At 60.4% G+C, this 15,361-nt stretch overlaps 1 protein-coding gene across 10 annotated transcripts in view; it reads right to left on the reverse strand.

Moving 5' to 3' along the window:
• Cic (capicua transcriptional repressor) overlaps nt 1-15,361 on the reverse strand; it is a 37,540-nt gene that overhangs the window by 3,967 nt on the left and 18,212 nt on the right. For 8 of the 10 annotated variants that reach the window (XM_051207485.1, XM_051207484.1, XM_051207482.1 and 5 more), the window contains exons 3-12: nt 5,267-5,416; nt 4,945-5,179; nt 4,721-4,850; nt 4,442-4,624; nt 4,195-4,360; nt 3,209-3,411; nt 2,891-3,116; nt 2,461-2,564; nt 1,012-2,233; nt 738-925 (exon numbers count right to left, since the gene is read on the reverse strand). In XM_051207485.1, the coding sequence (XP_051063442.1) occupies nt 738-925; nt 1,012-2,233; nt 2,461-2,564; nt 2,891-3,116; nt 3,209-3,411; nt 4,195-4,360; nt 4,442-4,624; nt 4,721-4,850; nt 4,945-5,179; nt 5,267-5,416 (2,807 nt within the window). The remainder of the gene's footprint in view (nt 1-737; nt 926-1,011; nt 2,234-2,460; nt 2,565-2,890; nt 3,117-3,208; nt 3,412-4,194; nt 4,361-4,441; nt 4,625-4,720; nt 4,851-4,944; nt 5,180-5,266; nt 5,417-15,361) is intronic. The other 2 variants (XM_051207487.1, XM_051207486.1) reach the window with 2 other exon arrangements.

Raw genomic sequence — 15,361 nt, forward strand, 5'->3', positions numbered from 1 at the left:
TTTCACCTCTCTCTCTCAGAATACTGACCAAACTCCTAAGCATGTTTTCCTCGACACTCCAGGCGGTTCCCTGAACAGCCCCAACTATTTTTTTTTTTTTTCTTCTTCTATCTTTGAAGACTTTCTTTTGCCTGAACATATGCATGTGCCTGAGGAGGCCAGAAGGGGGCGCCTGACTCCCCTGAAGCTGGAGCTAGAGATGGTTGTGTACCTGCAGGTTACTAACATGGTGCTGGGAACCCAGGTCCTCTGCAACAACAGCCAGTGCTCTCCAGTTTCCCCTCACCCCTGCCCCTCTTCTGAGACAGGTGAGCCTGGAACTCATTATGTAGAAGGCTGGCCTTAAACTTACCCAGATGTCCACCTGCTCCTGCCTCCTGAGTGCTAGAAGAAAATGGGTGTGCCACCATACCTAGACCCAACTCCTCTGCATCAGCTTACAGACCTCCACTGCTAACCCTCACTCAAAAGGCAGGATTCCTTTCTTCCTCGTCCCCACCGCCCCTCCCCAGCTACTGCAGGGTTTACAGCTTGCGTGCCCTGTTGTTCTCTCTAATGCCGATAAATGTTGATCCCCAAGCTTCAGGTAAACACAGAAATGGAAACACCAGTTCAAGTCCCAGAGAGAAAATGGTAAAAAAACGACAGGAAAGGGAGACGGTGGACGGTGGCACAGGTGAACACAAGGGTGACACCCAACCGTGAGGACAGGCAAGGCCACTACCAGAGTGCCTTACCTTGCTAGGTTGCTGGGCACCATTTTGGACAGGTACTGAGAAAGGCGAGCTAACCAGGGGCAGTGGCTGGCCAGCCCCTCCACCTCGAACTGGCATGCTGGGGGCAGCCAGGGGAACTAGCACCTTCCCAGGAAGCAGCTGCGCTGAGCCCCCAGAAGGTGTGGCCTGGACAGGAGAAACTGACTGGGCTAGAACACGCAACGGAAGAAAAGGTTAAAAGACAGACAAAGAGGTTTGCGACCCAGACCCTTACAGTACCCGGCTCAGGTCTCACCTTTAGGGGGCGGGGCAGAAGGTACAGACTGCAGGACAGGGATGCCAGCAGTGGGCGCGGTAGCAGCCAGGACCTTGCCGTTGGTCGAGGTGCCAGGAGGGAGGGTGAAGCGGATGCTGGTGGTGGGTGCAGGGCCACTAGGAGCTGCTGCCTTGGTCCCAGGGGCTGGCGCTGGGGCAGGTGCCACTTGAAGCTGCTGGGGCAGTGTGGGCAGGATGTACTGCACCTGGGTGATTCCCCCAGCCTTGCCTAGGGCACCCGGCTGCAGGATGCCCAGGGGCACTGGCCCGTTGGGGCCACTCCCAGCACTTGCTCCTGAGCCTGCAGGGGCCGCACTGCCTGGGGCTCCCTGGGCAATAAACTGCACAGCCGATGATGCAGGGGCCCCGTAGCCCGGCGTGCCCACCAACAGGTTGGTGACAGTAGCAGGTGCCTTCCCCACGGTGCCCAACAGGGGCCCAGCTACCAAGTGTGGAGCTGGTGGGGTGGCTGCTGCTGACTTCTTATCTGAATACACTAAGCTGACACCCAATGGGGAGCCCCCAGGCACCCGAGACCCAGTGCCCATTTCAGTCCTGGCACCTACTGTGTCATTTGAAGATGCCTCAGCCCGGCCAGAGGTGGGAAATGGCTTGGAGGCAATGGGCACAGGAGTGCTGCTCACAGGTCGTACCACATTGGTGACCATGGTGGCAGCAGGGCGGGACAGGGGGGCTGCTGGAGCCCCATAAGCCAGTGACGGTGCGGGGGCTGAGGGCACCCGAGTACCACCGCCCTCCCGCTCCTCCTTGCTTGGAGGCAGAACCAGCGTCTGCAGAATGTTCCCTCCTGCGCTGGGAGGTGCCGCAATGACCGAGGGGCCGGGCGCCTCCAGGCTGCCAACACTTTCGGGTCTCTTGCGCCGGAAGGTGGAGGGATCCGTAGGAAGAAACCGAGTGGCTTTGGAAGGTGTTGCCGGGCCCCCGGCTCCAGGAGGTGGGGGCCGCAGTGGGACCGCCGTGCTGGCCTGGCCAGACTCCTGGGTCTTAAATGTTCCGGAGCCCAGCGAAAAGGAGGCTGAGACTGAGGTGGAAGCAGGTGCCGAGGCTGGCGGGGCGGGGCCGTAGCCTTTGCTGAAGGCTGCAGGTGGATCCGGGGGCCCCGGAGGCTCAGGGTCCAGGGTTGGACGGCAATGGGCAAAAGAGGAGCGGATGACAGGTGAGAACCCCTTACGGCCAAAGCCCTGGGGGTTGAGGAAAGAGAAACCAAGTCAGGGAGTGCGGACAGCTGGGTCACTATGCCAGAAGCCCTGCCTGCTTCTAAGCCAGGCCAGCCAAAAGCACCCTGCAAGCCGAAGGCCAGCCTGTCCTGGCTGTGACCCAACTGCCCCTGAGCCAAGCAGCCTGCTCTCTTCAGACCCAATTCTCCCCCTGGGTCAACCGCCCCCAGCCCAGCTCCCACAGACCTCACCTTGTTGCCCTCTGGGTCCTCCCCGGAGCTGTCCCCACTCTCACTGTCACTCACTCGCTCCTTACACTTGAGGTCAATGTCAGTGGTGCCAAAACTGTCATCAGCTGAGGAAGCAGAGGGCAGTGTGGGTAAGGGGCTGAGTGAGTGCAGAACTTACCCAGGAGGCAGCAGTCGGGTCACCGCCTGTGTCAGACAGACTCGTGAGTGGAGGACACGCACGGCAGCATTAGGGTAGGACAGAGGGGGCCTGGGGGCCTGGGTGCAGCCCTGGACCCTGCTAATGACACGCGTGGGCTTGTGCCCCCTGCACATGGCTGCGAGCGCGGCAGTGACAGTAAACAGCCACAAACAAACATGGGCCCTGGACCCCGCCCCCAGCCCCAGCCTTTGATCCAGGGCCCCATGGGGATTGTAAGCCTGCCCTACTCACCGATGACATCATCGTCACCTTCTTCCTCACAGATGACCATGCGCTCCTCGTCACTGGTCATGTCCTCACTGGCCGCACGCTGGGAACGAGAGGCTCGGGAGGGCAGCAGTGGGGGCCGCCCACTAGTGGCCAAGGTACCTCCCTCACCAGGAGCTGCAAAAGACCCTGCAGCGCCATACTGGGGGGAAGGCTTGGGGCCGGAGAAGGACGCAGGGCCGGAGACCATCTGTGGGACGGGTGGCAGGGAGGGTTCAGCTGGGCCTGCAGCTTCCCACAGCCCTTCCCCGCCCCACCTCCCTGGTGACCTGTGCTTCAAACCTGGGTCAGTTCTTGTAGTGCTTGGCTGTCTACTCCCCCACCATCAAGACTGTGCACCCCACTGTGAGAGAAGGCTCTGGGTCTGGCTGAGCCAGGTCCCCCGACCGTGTGCAGTCGCTCTGCTCCACAGGGGCCACTCCCTGGGGCCTTGGTGTCCGAGCTCAGGAGTGTCTGGGCTGCCACGGACAGGAGCTCAGGAGACACTGTAAAGCAGAGGACGTTGAGGCTGTCACAGTCAGGAGCCTCCTACAGCACCTGCACTGGCCCAACTTTCCACAGGTGAGTATAGATCTTGGGCAGAAGCAGGCTGGAGACCCTGAGCCACTCGGTAGGGATAAAACACCAGTCTCCAGCCCCACAGCTCCTCCCTGCAAGTGTTTGTCGTCTGGGCCTGCAGGGAGCAAGCCTGTTCCTAGAAGCGTTCTCGATGTGAGCAAGCCTGGACACTGGCCCGTGAGGTCTTGGTTAGTCAGGTAACGACTGGCCTGTCTGAGCCTTACTGTTCCTACGTGACAGAAGTAGTAAGATTCCCCACTCTCAAACAAGGCCAGAGCCACAGCACTATACCCCCAAAGCACCCCAATCCAGGGCATTCTGAGTAGCAATGGTTCCAACTATGGTCTCGGGGAGCCAACCAAGCTAGGCTTTAAATCTTGGTTGTGGCACTTAGCAGCCCATGGCTTCCTTTGATCGAGTAACTTGGCATCTCTGAGGCAGGCTATCTCCTCGCCTGGAAAGGAGGTCTGACTCTTGAGCACGTAGTAAATGCTCAATAAATAGCAGCAGGCAATGGTTTGTACTTGGGTCTCTTTTCGGCGTCTCCCTGGCTCAGTCACATAAAACGACTGCCAGTCCCAGTCCCTCTGTGGATGAGTCCTCAAAAGCAACAAAGACGACGAGCTGCTCAGGCAGGGGTCGAGCAAGCAAGGGAAAGGCTGGCAGCCCTCAGGGAGAGGTGGCAGGGGAGAGCCAAGGAGCTGACTAACCCCCGGGGGCAGCAGCGGTTCCCGTCTCCGACATGCTCCGTTCCCGCGGCTCCTTGTGCCCTCCTGCCAGCCCCAGGCTCGCGGGCTTGGCCTCTGAGCTGGACTTCTTTCGGTCCTTGTTGCACCACTTCCAATCTGGGTGGGCCTTGAAGTGGGCCTCTTTCACCTGGCAGGAAAGGGCAGGGCGACCCTTCACTCAACGCCCCCCCAGAGAACACTGGGAAGAGCCACGGACAGGAACAATTACCTGGAAGGCCAGATCGTGGTATTTCTGCTTCTCCTTGGGTCCCAGAGCATACCACCACTCTCCCAGGATCTTGCTGACAGTCCGGTTATCCTGGTTGGGGTGCCGCTGGTGGACCAAGGCCCGGTGCCGCTTGCTGAAGATCATGAAGGCATTCATGGGCCGACGGATATGGTCCTTCTCCCGCTGGAGTTAACAAGTGCAGAGGAAAGTTAGAACTGGAGTACAGGCTTGGGTCCACAGGGGAGCAAAGCTTGCTCGGGTATACAGGAGGCAGCTTACCTTGTTAGGACTTCGTCCATCCTTCTCAGAAGATGAGTCTCGCTCCTTGGGCAGGGCACTCAGGGACTGGGTCCGGCGCTTTCCAGGTGGCAGAGGCAGCTGCATCTCAGGAGACATGATGGAGAGGAAGCTGTGGGGAGCATCGGGGACAGCGAGGAGCATGTATTAAATCCTGCACCGCCCCCCCAGCTCCCTCAGCCCACACCAGGACCAGGAGGACTCACGCATCATCATGATCGCTCTCTGTCTCACTGTCCAGCCGGGGCTCTCCTGGGGGCCCAGGGGCCTCCTCCTCAGTGGTGGGAGGAAGACTTTTACCAGGGTCCACACCCCCCACAGTGAGTGGAGGTCCAGGCCCTGGGCTCTCAGGGCCTGTGGCTCCAGGCGGCCGCCCAGGGTCAGCGCTCCCCGCCCTTCCTGGTGGTTGCTCATGAGCAACAGCAGCTGATTCAGCAGGTTCTAGGTGCAGAAGAGCCGGTCGGTCAGAGGGCTCCTGGACTAGCTGGACCCCCGCGCCCAGGCACTCCCACAGCCCCTACCCCTTACCTTTGCTCTGGTTGGAGGCCACAGGGTGGCTGGCAGGTTGCTGGGCCTCACTAGGCTGCACAGAGGGGTCCGGCTGGCTGGGTGCCAAGAAGGGGACTAAGGAGTGCCAGGGGAACACGGCCACAGAACGAGGTTCCACATTTGTCCACACTGTGGGAAGGAGCCACGTGAGCTGGGTGCCAGGAGAGCTTGGCCCTAACCTCCACCACAGCTTCAGCTCATCCGCCCGGTCTCTATACCCCAGGCCTCTTAGGTCCGTCAGTGAGACATCGCTCAGGAAAAAAGAAAATCCCTAAAAACTCTGTGGGTTAATGTAAAAAGGGACCAGAAGCAGGAAAGGCAAGCAGCACTCATGTGCCACTCCTCCCTCCCAACCTGCACCAGGCCTGCCACCGGGGACCAAGCCAGAGGCACTGGCTCCTGCCACAAACCAGGTCACTCCCGGCTGCCATTGCCCACGCTCCTGTCCTAAGACCTTTCAGGGCTGGACAACCCTCCCACCCCCATGGCATTACGCTCTCAGAAACTATGCTGCCACCTGACGTCCCGCACCTTGGCCTCGCACTGTCCCTTTCCCATCCCTGACGCCGATGGCCCTACTTCCTGTTCTGTCTCTCCTCTTGCCCAGGGCCTGGGATCTCCAACGGCCCCACACCGACTAACACCCTCCTTGCGCCCCCCCAACAACCAGTCCCCAGAGAGCTAGACCTGCCCTTCCTGGGTAGGGTCCAGGTGGCTCCCTTTTGTCTCCTAAACAGACTCCAACACCCATTAAGAAGCTTCGATCCCTGTAAACCCCTGGGCTTATCTCATGCCCAGTGTCCAGTCTCCTTGCCCAGAAAGATGGAGGGTGTGGTAAACTCCTCAGAAGAAAAGGCAGGGACAATGGGACACAAGAGAGAATTAAGGGCCTGCCCAGAGAAAGCTAAAGTGCCAGGTGTCTCCTTGAGGGAACAGACAGGAGGATAACTCCATCACCAGGGTGATCTGGGAAGGTCCGACACTGAGGCCCAGCTCCACCTGAAAGCTGGGCAGGAAAGTAGGTGATCCTGAGCGGGAACCACGCCTGCTGGAGCAGGAGCGGGGCTATCAGCGAGCTTGCCCACACTGCCAGGCCGCAGGCTCCAGGGGAAGTGGGACCAGCAGAGGAGAGAGGCCCCTGCTCAGGGGGAAGAGGGAAGCAGGGAACCGCCCTATCTCTGATAGCCATCGTTCCCTGCCTCTCCCCCCCCCTCCAGAGCAACCTGACCTGAGGTGACCCCACCCCAATACCTCCAGAGATCTAGTCTGGGGAGCACTGTATGAAGAGCTGGCCTCAAGACCTGATTCTGAGGGGCTGACAAACAAGAGGGAGCAGGGATGCATGGAAACAAAACTGGAAGGCACTCAAGATTCCTAACATCCCTGGCCCCCACCCCTAGGGGCCCCAAAGCCAAGTAGACACTCCAGCCCCAAGGCAGCCTGCAAGGCCCTGGATGTTTCCACCTCCACAGAGATCTCTCCCATGCAGACCTGGCGCTCTCGGAACTGGGGAGGGCGTGCAGAGGCCAAGCAGACAATGGGGCAGCCCTTTGGTCCTACCCTCATTCCAGTGTATCACCCTTCAGGTGTGCGGCTCTCCCAACACAGCACAGCACAGGTACTGCTACCCGTGGCCTGTTCTGAGCACCGGAGCTTCCCCAAACCTGTCCCTGGACCACTACTCTAGCCCCCGCCCAGCCTGTCCTCATCCCATCTCCCACCAGCAGGACTCAAGTCTGGCCCCATTCGAACCCGGACTCCAGAGCCTGTTACTCGGTAGCCGTGACCGCCGATCACAAAGGCTCTGTCCCTCCCGTGACTTGAGCACCACACCTGTCTCCCTGCACACACGCCCCGCTCCTCACTCGCGCCGCTCCGTTACACTCACACCTGCCGTCACTCACCACTCGGCCCCGCTACATTCTAAACTTTCTCTGCCATCCCTTTACTCCTGCTCAACCGTGCAGGCACTGAATCCCGTAGCCGATACTCCGCACCCAGCGCCCCAACACCTTGACCCCAGCAGTCCCAGCTGCGGACGCTACTGACCGAACATGCCGAGGCCACGAGAGGCCGCGCCGGACGCGGGGATCAGGGGCCTGTGGGCCGAGTACATGGTCCGGGGCGGCGGGAGCCCGGCAGGGGCTCGCACCTCCTCAGCGGCCGACACCGCTCTGCCCGTAGCCCGCTCCTCGGCCGTCGCCGCTCCGGCCCGGGGGGAGCGGGAGGCCGTCGCCGCATGCCCCCCCCCGCAGCCCCCTCCGGCCGCCCCGCGCGGGGGTCTTCGCCGGGCGCGCCTGCGCAAAGCGCCGCCTGCCTCCCGCCGCCCAGGGGGCGGGGGAGGTCAGCGCGAGCCGTCCCCGCCCCGCCCCCCGGCGCGCGCGGGGGCCGTCACGGGGCGCGCGGCTCGGGGGCCATCGGCGCCGCCCCCTCCCTCTCCCTCCTCCCTCGCAGAGCCCGGCGGGCGGGGCGGGCGGGGCGGGGCGCGGCGCGCGTGCGCGGGGGCGGCCCCCTCCCTTCGCCGCCGGCTGGCTCGCTCGCTCGCTCCCTCCCTCCCTCGAAGCTCCGGCGGGTAACGGCTCTGGCCCCGCGCGCCCGGCAGACAGCGCCGCCGCCCCGCCTCTCCGGGCCCTGGGCCGGCGGCTGGGCACCGGGTCGACCTCGGGTCCCAGGCGGATGGACGGACTAGCGTGGTTGCGTCCGTGCGCTCCAAGCGAGCCCCGCGCCGAGCCACCGCCGCCTCCCCGCCCCGCCACTACTACGCGCTCCCCTCCCCCCGCCGCGCCTCCCCCCGCCCCTTCCCCGCTTCCCCCGCGGCCTTCCGCGCAAGCCCGGCCCCCTGCGCTCGAGCCCATTGGCTGCTGACGCCGCGCGCGGGTCAGGCCCCGCCGCGCCCACCCCCATTGGCCGCCCCGGGGGAACGTCAGTCATATGCAAATGAGGGCGGGGCGGGGCGGGCTACGGTTGGCTCGGAGCCGGCCGGGGGCGGGCCCGCAGCAGGGTGGCAGGGCGGGCGCACTGCAGCAAAGGCAGCAGGCCAGGGGGGCGGTGCAGGGTGCCGCGCCGCAGAGGCCCGAAGCGCGCGCGACCAACACGCTCACTCGCGCTGTTGCCGACCTGGAGCTCGGGTATTACCGGGAGCACCAACCGCGAAGGGCTGGGCGAATCATCCCTGAGCCCTAACTCGAGTACACAGGCGCGCGCAGACTCCTCACAGATAGATTTCCGTGCCACACCCATTATCGTTTACACACCGCTACGGGCAAAGCACGCCCTCGGCCTTACGCCCATCCAAACTGTCACACACGAAGTCATACTCCACACACCTGCTGGCAAAGACAGACGTACCACCGCAGAAGTACATGACCCTTAACTCCCTACCCACCATCTGTCTCTCTCTCCACATTCCTCACCCTCATGCCTGGGTAACACCCACCATACTTCCAGCAGCCCACATGAACTGGGTAACCTCGGCAGACACGCTTGTCCACTCTGCCCACACTCACCGTCACACAGCCTTTCTAAGCACCCCCATCCCAGGCAGGGCACACCAACTCACAGACACTGTGACAACTACCCCCACACTCAGGGCACCAACTCCTTCAGCATCCAGCCTCAATAGGTATCCAGAGCCCTCTGACCTTCCACCATCATTCTACTCTGAAGCCACCGGGTACTCTGGGACTGAGGCAGAACAAGGACGAGGGGAGAGACTAGAGCAGCCATGTGCTGGAAGCTTGTACGTGTTACCTTGTTCATCGAGTCTCACAGCCACCTGCTAAGGGTAAGGGAGATGAGCCTCGTGCCCATTGTTAAGTGAGAAAATGAAGTTCCAAGACACTGGATAAAGTATGCATGGCCACACAGCCACAGCTGTGACAGCTCAGGACTCCAAGTGCTCTCCTCACGACTCAAGATGGACACAGACAGGGAATTACAAAAAAGGCCCCGAAAGGAAACAAGGACAAACGATGATTGTGACGATAAAGTACAGAAAGGTAAGCAGCACACAGAAGACGCTGCTCTGGGGTCTCTCCCGGTAGAAGGAGAGGCCTGGGTTCACAACTAGACAGGTAAAAGTCACGAAGGGCAGGGAGCTTCGAGAAAGGAGAGGTCTTCAACAAGAGCAGGCACCTCCTTTTCAGTGCCGGCCACTGACAGAGCTGAAGGCAGAGAGGGCAAAAAGGGAGTAACGTGATCCTAAGGGGACAGGATGGCCTGTAACCCTCTGACCTCCAGAGGGCCAGACTCTTGGCTGACAGCCCGAGGGACTACCGGAGGGACTATTAGGTGGCTGCCCCCTCCTCTTCACCACGCAGCCCCAGACTCAGACCCTCCATTAGCTCACTGCCCTAGGGACTGCGATGTGAGGCTGAAATCAATGTGGCCCACTGTCTCCCCTGCTGCCCCCCACCTCTTTCCAACGGTGAGTCACCTACTGGCTAGTTAACCCCTTCCCCACTGTAGTGTGGCCCAGGGACGGAAGCTCGGAGGAGGCTGTCTTCCCCACTTCTGCTGGGTGATAAAAAGCCAAGCTCAGCACAGCAGGGAAAGGGGGCCTCACATCTGGGACGACCGCACATCTGGTAGAACACACAGTACCCATGGAGAAGGCTAGGAAGAGGCCCTTTTCAGGGCAGGGTACACCCAAGTGGGGGCCCTGCCTGGCAGGGAGGGGCTGGAATCCGGGTGGGAAGGGCCCCCCTGCCCTGGGCACTGGGCCAGCCCTATACTTAGCTTCTATTGTTCGCGGTGGAAGAACCCTGGGTGGGGGGTGGTTCTGAGTGAAAGGGAAAAGAGCAGGTCCTATCCCCCAAACAGCTTCCCCTCTCCAGCCAAACCCAACCCTGACTGGGGCCTCCCAAGTTGGAAAGGGCTGAGGGTTTCCCTAAACCAGGGCCCCAGCCCTTTCTGAGAGGAGGTACGCGGCCATCCTTCACTCAAGGAAGGTACTGGGCAGGGCTATGATGGGAGCCACCCACTGCACCACCCCTCATCAACTCCACAAAAGCTTTAGCCCAAAACTAGGTAGCTCCCGACAAAACACCATCCTGGCCTGGGGACAGAGAGCCCAGACGCATCAACAGCCACCTGGGGTGGTGCAGGCCAGGGCCTGCCCCGATGCCTGGGGCAAGCAGCCAGGGATGCTGACAGACCAAGGGACAGGCCGACTCACTCAGAACTCATGGCCCCATTTATTGAGCCCTCGAGGCACCGCGCCCTCACCAGCCACCCTTGGCTGCTCCCTACCCTGCTCTCCAGCCTGGTCCAGGCTGGGCTCACCACCCCGGTGTCCCCAGCTCCCCTCACCCGCTCTCAACATACACACCCACCTACCCACCCACCCACCCATCCCGGGAGGCGTCGGCGACGGCCAGGGTTGCCTGGGGAACGAGCCTAGGATTGGGCTGGCAAGGCTGTACAGGGATGGGGGGCTAAAAATAGCGTCAGGGTGAGTCAGTGTGAGCCAGGCTAGGGTAGGGTAGGCAGGGGGAGCAAGGGAAAAGGAGGGAGGGGATAAGAGTGTGTGGGGGGGGGAGAATCCCCAGGGATTGGGAGAAGAACAGAATGCAGGTGGAGAGCAGGATGGGGGATTGGGGGTGGAAAGGTGCGAGGGCGGGGAGAGAGTGGTTGTGTGTTGGCTCCCGGGATGGGAGGGCTGGTCCGCTGAGGGAGGCTACGGAGGAGGGGGCGCCGCCCTGCGTTCCCCTCCTCTCTCAGCGCTCACGAGATTTTCCACTAGCCGCCTGGCCCCCAGCCAGTCCCCGGCAGGCCCTACAAAGCCGCTTTGTGCTTGGAAGGCGGGCGGGTGCCCGGCCGGCCTGACACCCACGCGGGCCGCGACGGGGCGCGGGCCAGCTGGCACCCAGTCTGTCTGGGATGGGGGGGGAGCACCCAGTCGGAGAACCTGGCCGAGCAGGGGTTAACTGCACAAAGGGGGGGGGGTGATTCTGCCAATCGGCGGTCGGAAGGTGCGACAGTAACCAATAGAAAGGACCGAGACCCGCCGCAGTGGTTGTGGGGGTGGCAATCTACCCCCAGGGGTGCGCGGGAACACGCACCCATAGGTGCGGACCGCGTTGGGCGCGGCCTGTCTGTGTCCACAAAGCCCCAGGTGCACCGTTTTCCTATCTTTTTCGCAAGCAACAGGCTGGGGTGGGAGAGGGAGACATTTTGCATTCAGGAGGTGACAAAGCCGACATTTGAGCACAAGCCTGCCCGACTCCAGCTTTTCGGCCGAAATAGACCGGGGTTTCCTACCCGCGCCCTCGTGCGGAGCGGGAACCAGGGACGAAGTGCGGGCGGAGGAGGCGGCGCGCCGGGCTACGGTCCAGCCGCCTGCGGTGCAGCCGCTGCCGCCGGTGGTAATGGGAGCCAGACGCCGTCGCCGCCGCTAATGCGCCTCCCTCCCGGCCACTAATGGAGCCATTAATGCCCGGGCGCCAGGGTCTCCGGGACGTACGCCTTCCACCCCCCCCACCCCTTTGCTGCGCATGCGTAGGTCTACTGCCCCGCCGCCAGCTGCCACGAGGAGGCAGCCTGACCCCTCTCAGTATCCGGTGCTAGAAGCTGTTAGGCTTGGAGAGTTGGGGGTCTCGTGGCAAGACTCCCACAGGCTCAGTTAAGTTGCTTCCTTCTCTTATCATCTGCCTCCAAGTAACGCTCTTCCCATGATCCTTCCTCCCTCGGATAATCTGCTGAGATCTGACACTTCCCCTCCTCTGCTCTAAACCGTTTCTAGGCTTTTCTCAGTCTGGCTCTCAAGCCCCACCTGCCTAGGCTTCTCCACTGCACCGCACCTATCCTCCAAGCCTGAGTCCAGTGACAGCTCCAGCTCTAGCTAGCTTCCGAAAGGTCATGCACCCTCACCCTTTTTTTCCACGACCCTCAACTGTTTATTTCTCATACCTGAATTCATATGATGCCTCTAAAGAAAACCCCACATGCGCCAGAGCCGTCCCTGACCTCTAGCTTCCTCAGATGGAAAAACTCTTGGCTCTGCCTTGCCCCATCCTGCATCACCTGCCTCTTCCACTCACTAGCCCCGGGACAGCACGGCCCTGCACCTGGCAGAATGAAGAGGAAGGAGCTGCCTCCTCCTGGAATTAATAGCAGTTCCATGCTGGAGAGAAAGTGGACGGACATTCTAGTAGGGAGAACCTGAATTTGGCTCAGGCTGCCCCAGGTTCAACCCCTTCAGGCCCTGTCTTCGCCTTATTTTTTCCCACTGCTCCTGGCATAGTGAGATGCTGCCCGGTCTCTTGAGCTGGCACCAAATGTGTCCCCTGGAAGACTGGGATGGGGGGGGGGTTCAGGGTCATGCTCTCTAGTGGATGGGTGGGTGGGTGGGCATGGAACCTGTTTTCCTACCACCCCCTCTAGCCGGATCTCCTAGCTTGGCCCATATAGCCCCCATCTTCCTGCCAGCGGTGAACAGGTGTATGGTGGGTGGATGTACAAGCTAGATACCAACATTTCTCAGCAGGTTTCAGGGGCAGAAATGGACAGTTAATTTGTAAAGGGCCCCGAAGGAGCTCCCAGGCCTGGCCAGCCTCCCTAAACCCTCTGAGAAAGGTGTGGGGAAGGGTGGGGTGGCTCAGCACACAAAGGCATTTGCTGTCCAAGCAACCTCAATTAAGTTCCCAGAATCTATGTAAAGGAGAGACCTGACTCTACAAAACTGTCTTCTGGCTCCTGTACACACACTAATAATGTAAAGGGGAAAGCGGGTGGAAGACGTTAGTGTTTGGCAACTGCCCACTGGTTTAAAGAGAGTAAAGGCCGTGGACCAGTAACCAGTGAAATGAGGCGGTAGGGAAAGTAGCTTGCTGTCAAGCAAGCCTCACTACCTGAGTTCCAGTGGCATAGCCCAGGCGCTAAAAGGTGTGAAGGGACTCACACCGTTGTCCTCTGACTGTCACAAATCCAGTGTGGCACACGCAAGCGCACATGCGTGCACATTCTCTTTCTCAAAATAAATAAACGAACATTAAAAACGCTCAGAGGCCCTGACATGCACAGACTAGGGTGGAAGGCTGGTATGGAGGCGGCAGGAGCATCTCAAGTGTCAGAGCGCCCTGGAGCACACATCGTCGACCCCAGCACTGGAGAGTCCTACACAGGAGGCCTGCCATGAATCCAAGGTCAAAGGAGAGCTGGTCTCAGAGGGAAAAGGTTTAATCCCAGGGCCATGTAGTGTGGACGTGCTTGTAACCCCAGGTCTTGGGAGGTGGGAGCAGAGAAATGAACAGGTCAAGGCCCAGCAAGGGCCATATAAAAAGATTTTGTCTCAAAAAACCAACAACAGGGGCTGGAGAGTGAGTGGTTCAGAGGTGCAGAGCATTCACTGGCTGCTCTTCCAGAGGACCCAGGTTCGATTCCCAGCACAAACAAGGTGGCTCACAACTCTAGCTCCCAGGAATGTACCCTCTTCTGGCCCGAAAGCATCAGGCATGCACATGCCACAGATATGAATGCAGGCGAAACCCCCCAGAAATTACCCGACAACAACTAAAATAAACTAGAAAGGCTAGTTATATGACAGACTATGGAAGGGAGGGCTGGAGGAGGCCAGGGCAGACACAGGACCCCCTAGATTGCGAGCCAAGACTGGAAACTAGGCAGGAAGCTTGGCAAGGGCTGAAACCCGACTAGGGACAAACCCACAAGGGGACCTACCCAGTCCCAAGGCAGGCAGGTAGAGGTCAGAGGTCTAGAAAACGATACAAAGGCCCAGGGAGAGAGAAGAAGAAACACCTGGAGCCCAGGGGAAAGATGGATACGATACACAGGGTTTGGGAGAGAGGACGATACCGCGTAGACAATAGCACAGAGGCCCTGAGCTATGGTAAGTGTCCACACTGTAAAGCCATGCAGGAAGCGGAGCTGGGAAAGAGACGGGGCCAGGAACCGGACTGAGACATCTGGCCTCCTGGGTGGGGGCCACAGGTTGGTAAGGGGGAGGTGTTCCTTCCCTGGGGGACAAGAGGCAAGAGTCAAAGGGAGGTGGCAGCTGGCTGGCCATGCCATGAGCAGAATGCAGAGAATGCCAGCACCCTGCCCCAGCATGTCCCCCCAGAGGAAGCAAATGCCTGGGGGAGGGCGGGAGCAGGCAGGCCGCCCTGACCCGCCCCCTCACACCTGCTGCCCTTTGATAGAGGGTCAGGCCCTGACATGGAAGGGCAAAAGGGGCCAGGACTGTGACCCTATTATGCCACTAGACTGTGTTTGCCCTGCTTGAACGTTAGAGGCAGTAGGCCCCCAGGCACCTGCCTCCCAAAGGCGAGGGAGGCCTCTGGGAGAAGAATGAAAGGCTGTTTGCCTGAAACCCTCAGGGCAGCCCAGATACCTGAGGATGGGTGTAGTCAGGGAGTCGCTGTTCAGAACTGCCAGGACAGGCACTGGACAAGTTCTGACAACCAGGTGGCCTCCAGCAAAGGGCCTCCCTTTCCTGAACCTTAGTTCTACCTCTGGACAACAGGGCTGGGAATCCTTGTTTCACAGCAGCAGGTGGATCTGATGACATGGCCCCAAGCCTGGGGCCAGGCACATAGTACATGCTCAATAAAGGGCTATTTCAGTCATCAGCATCATCACACTGATAGTACTTGAATGCTTCTACCTGGAGCCAGCTAGTCTGTATTCAAATCCCGGCCCTCTCTCTTCTTAGCAGGGTGACCTTATGTACATAACTTAGACTCTGAGCCGCAGGCCCCTCCGGGATCTAATAGATAGGACTCATCCTGCTGACTTCCTGGGGCTCCATGAGGATCGAGTGAAAACTCAGCAAACTGTGCCTCCTCCTACAGCACTGTATGGCAGAGCTGGTGCTCACCCGAACTCTGGGTGGTGGGTGAGTCTTACGATCTGGAAGACCTGTGGAAGGCAGAGGTGGACCTTCCCGGCCGGGTGACAGCTGGACCCTCCTTTGGTCAAGGCTCAGTTTCCCTCATCTGGGTATGACAAGAGCCCCTCCCAGGCCTGTCCTCGTAGGGTTCAGCATTTCCCACAGTGCTGCCAAGCCTGCCTGCCCAGCACCGCGGGTGTGTCAGGAAGACATGCAGCTCAGCAAAG

The sequence above is a fragment of the Phodopus roborovskii genome, unplaced genomic scaffold (genome assembly GCF_943737965.1).
Source record: "Phodopus roborovskii unplaced genomic scaffold, PHOROB, whole genome shotgun sequence".
Taxonomy (NCBI): Eukaryota; Metazoa; Chordata; class Mammalia; order Rodentia; family Cricetidae; genus Phodopus; species Phodopus roborovskii.